General features: G+C 46.5%; 1 protein-coding gene across 1 annotated transcript; it reads left to right on the plus strand.

Moving 5' to 3' along the window:
• Positions 1 to 497: 497 nt before the first annotated feature.
• LOC116380828 (mitofusin-2-like) lies at positions 498 to 1173 on the plus strand (the record flags this gene model as incomplete). The annotated part of the gene is made up of 3 exons (XM_031842665.1): positions 498 to 678; positions 765 to 985; positions 1072 to 1173. Coding segments are annotated over exons 1-3 (411 nt in total), but the record flags the coding sequence as incomplete, so codon positions are not given.
• Positions 1174 to 1489: the final 316 nt, after the last annotated feature.

Consider the following 1489-nt stretch of genomic DNA (forward strand, 5'->3'; position numbering starts at 1 on the left):
GAAAGAGATGATAGAGATAGAGATGATAGAAATAGAGATGATAGAGAAAGAGATGACAGAGAAAGAGATGATAGAGATATCCATCCATCCATTATCCAAACCGCTTATCCTGTTCAGGGTCGCGGGGCGCTGGAGCCGATCCCAGCTGACAATGGGTGAAGGCAGGGTACACCCTGGACAGGTCGCCAGTTCATCGCAGGGCACATATAGAGACAGACAAACATTCACGCTCACATTCACACCTACGGGCAATTTCGAGTCTCCAAATAACCTAAGCTGCACGTCTTTGGACTGTGGGAGGAAGCCGGAGAACCCACGCTGCAACGGGGAGAACGTGCAAACTCCACACAGAAGGACCACCCGGGATCGGGGATCGAACACTGATAGATATGATAGAGATAGAGATGATAGAGAAAGAGATGATAGAAATAGAGATGATAGAGATAGAGATGATATAAATAGAGATGATAGAGAAAGAGATGATGGAGATAGAGATAGAGATGATATAAATAGAGATGATAGAGATAAAGACACTGATGTAAAGAATTGTCATTTTGGTTGTTCCTTGTCTTCAGAAGCTGCTGCAGCACATGGAGGAGAGGCTGGTTGGCTGTTTGTCTCTTCGCTGCTCCATCGGTGTCCACAGAGACATCAGAGATGCTCAGAGACACATGATCGGTACGACGTCTGTCTCTCTGGTCACGTTGTCTTCTCTACGCTGGTCACAGACGTGTGACATGTGTCTGTCTGTCCTCTGTCCTCAGACAGCGTCCGTCCTCTGCTGTCCCCGTCCGTCCACGAGCAGCTCTCCGCTCCCTCAGCCTCCTTCGACTTGAGCTACGCCCTCGGCCTCGTGGCCCTGTGTGCAGACTTCCAGGAGAACATAGAGTTCCAGTTCTCTCTGGGCTGGACGGCGCTCGTCTCTCGCTTCATCGGAGCCTCCAACGCCAAGCGGGCGCTGAGCGGCCCCGGCCCCCGACTGCAGGTGTTTCCATCACGTCCAGACACTTTGTTTTATGATTTATGAGTTATTTATATATTTGAGCTCATCTCCATCACTGCTCTCTGCAGGAGAGCTCCACCTTCAAGGACCAGATGGTGGTTTACATAGCGACGGGTCTGGTGTCCGTCACCTCCAGAGCGTCCATGACGGTGCTGGTGATCGGTGGAGTGGTACGTTGAGCATATATATATATATATGTGTGTATATGTGTGTGAATATGTGTATATGTGTACACCAGTGGTGGGCCGTCAGGGCCTGCAAGGCCTTCTCTGTTGGCCTAAACAGAATCACAAAGTTATGTCTATTTTATAATTTAATAATGTTTCTTAAATACACTACATGTATTATAATTTATAAAAATGTTTCAGATCATCAAACAAATTTAAATATTAGACAAAGATAACACAAGTAAACACAAAATGCAGTTTTTAAATGAAGGTTTTTATTATTAAGGGGGAAAAAAAATCCAAACCTACATGGCCCTGT

The sequence above is a fragment of the Anarrhichthys ocellatus genome, unplaced genomic scaffold (assembly GCF_004355925.1).
Source record: "Anarrhichthys ocellatus isolate YVR2014 unplaced genomic scaffold, GSC_Weel_1.0 scaffold9073, whole genome shotgun sequence".
In the NCBI taxonomy this organism is placed as follows: domain Eukaryota; kingdom Metazoa; phylum Chordata; class Actinopteri; order Perciformes; family Anarhichadidae; genus Anarrhichthys; species Anarrhichthys ocellatus.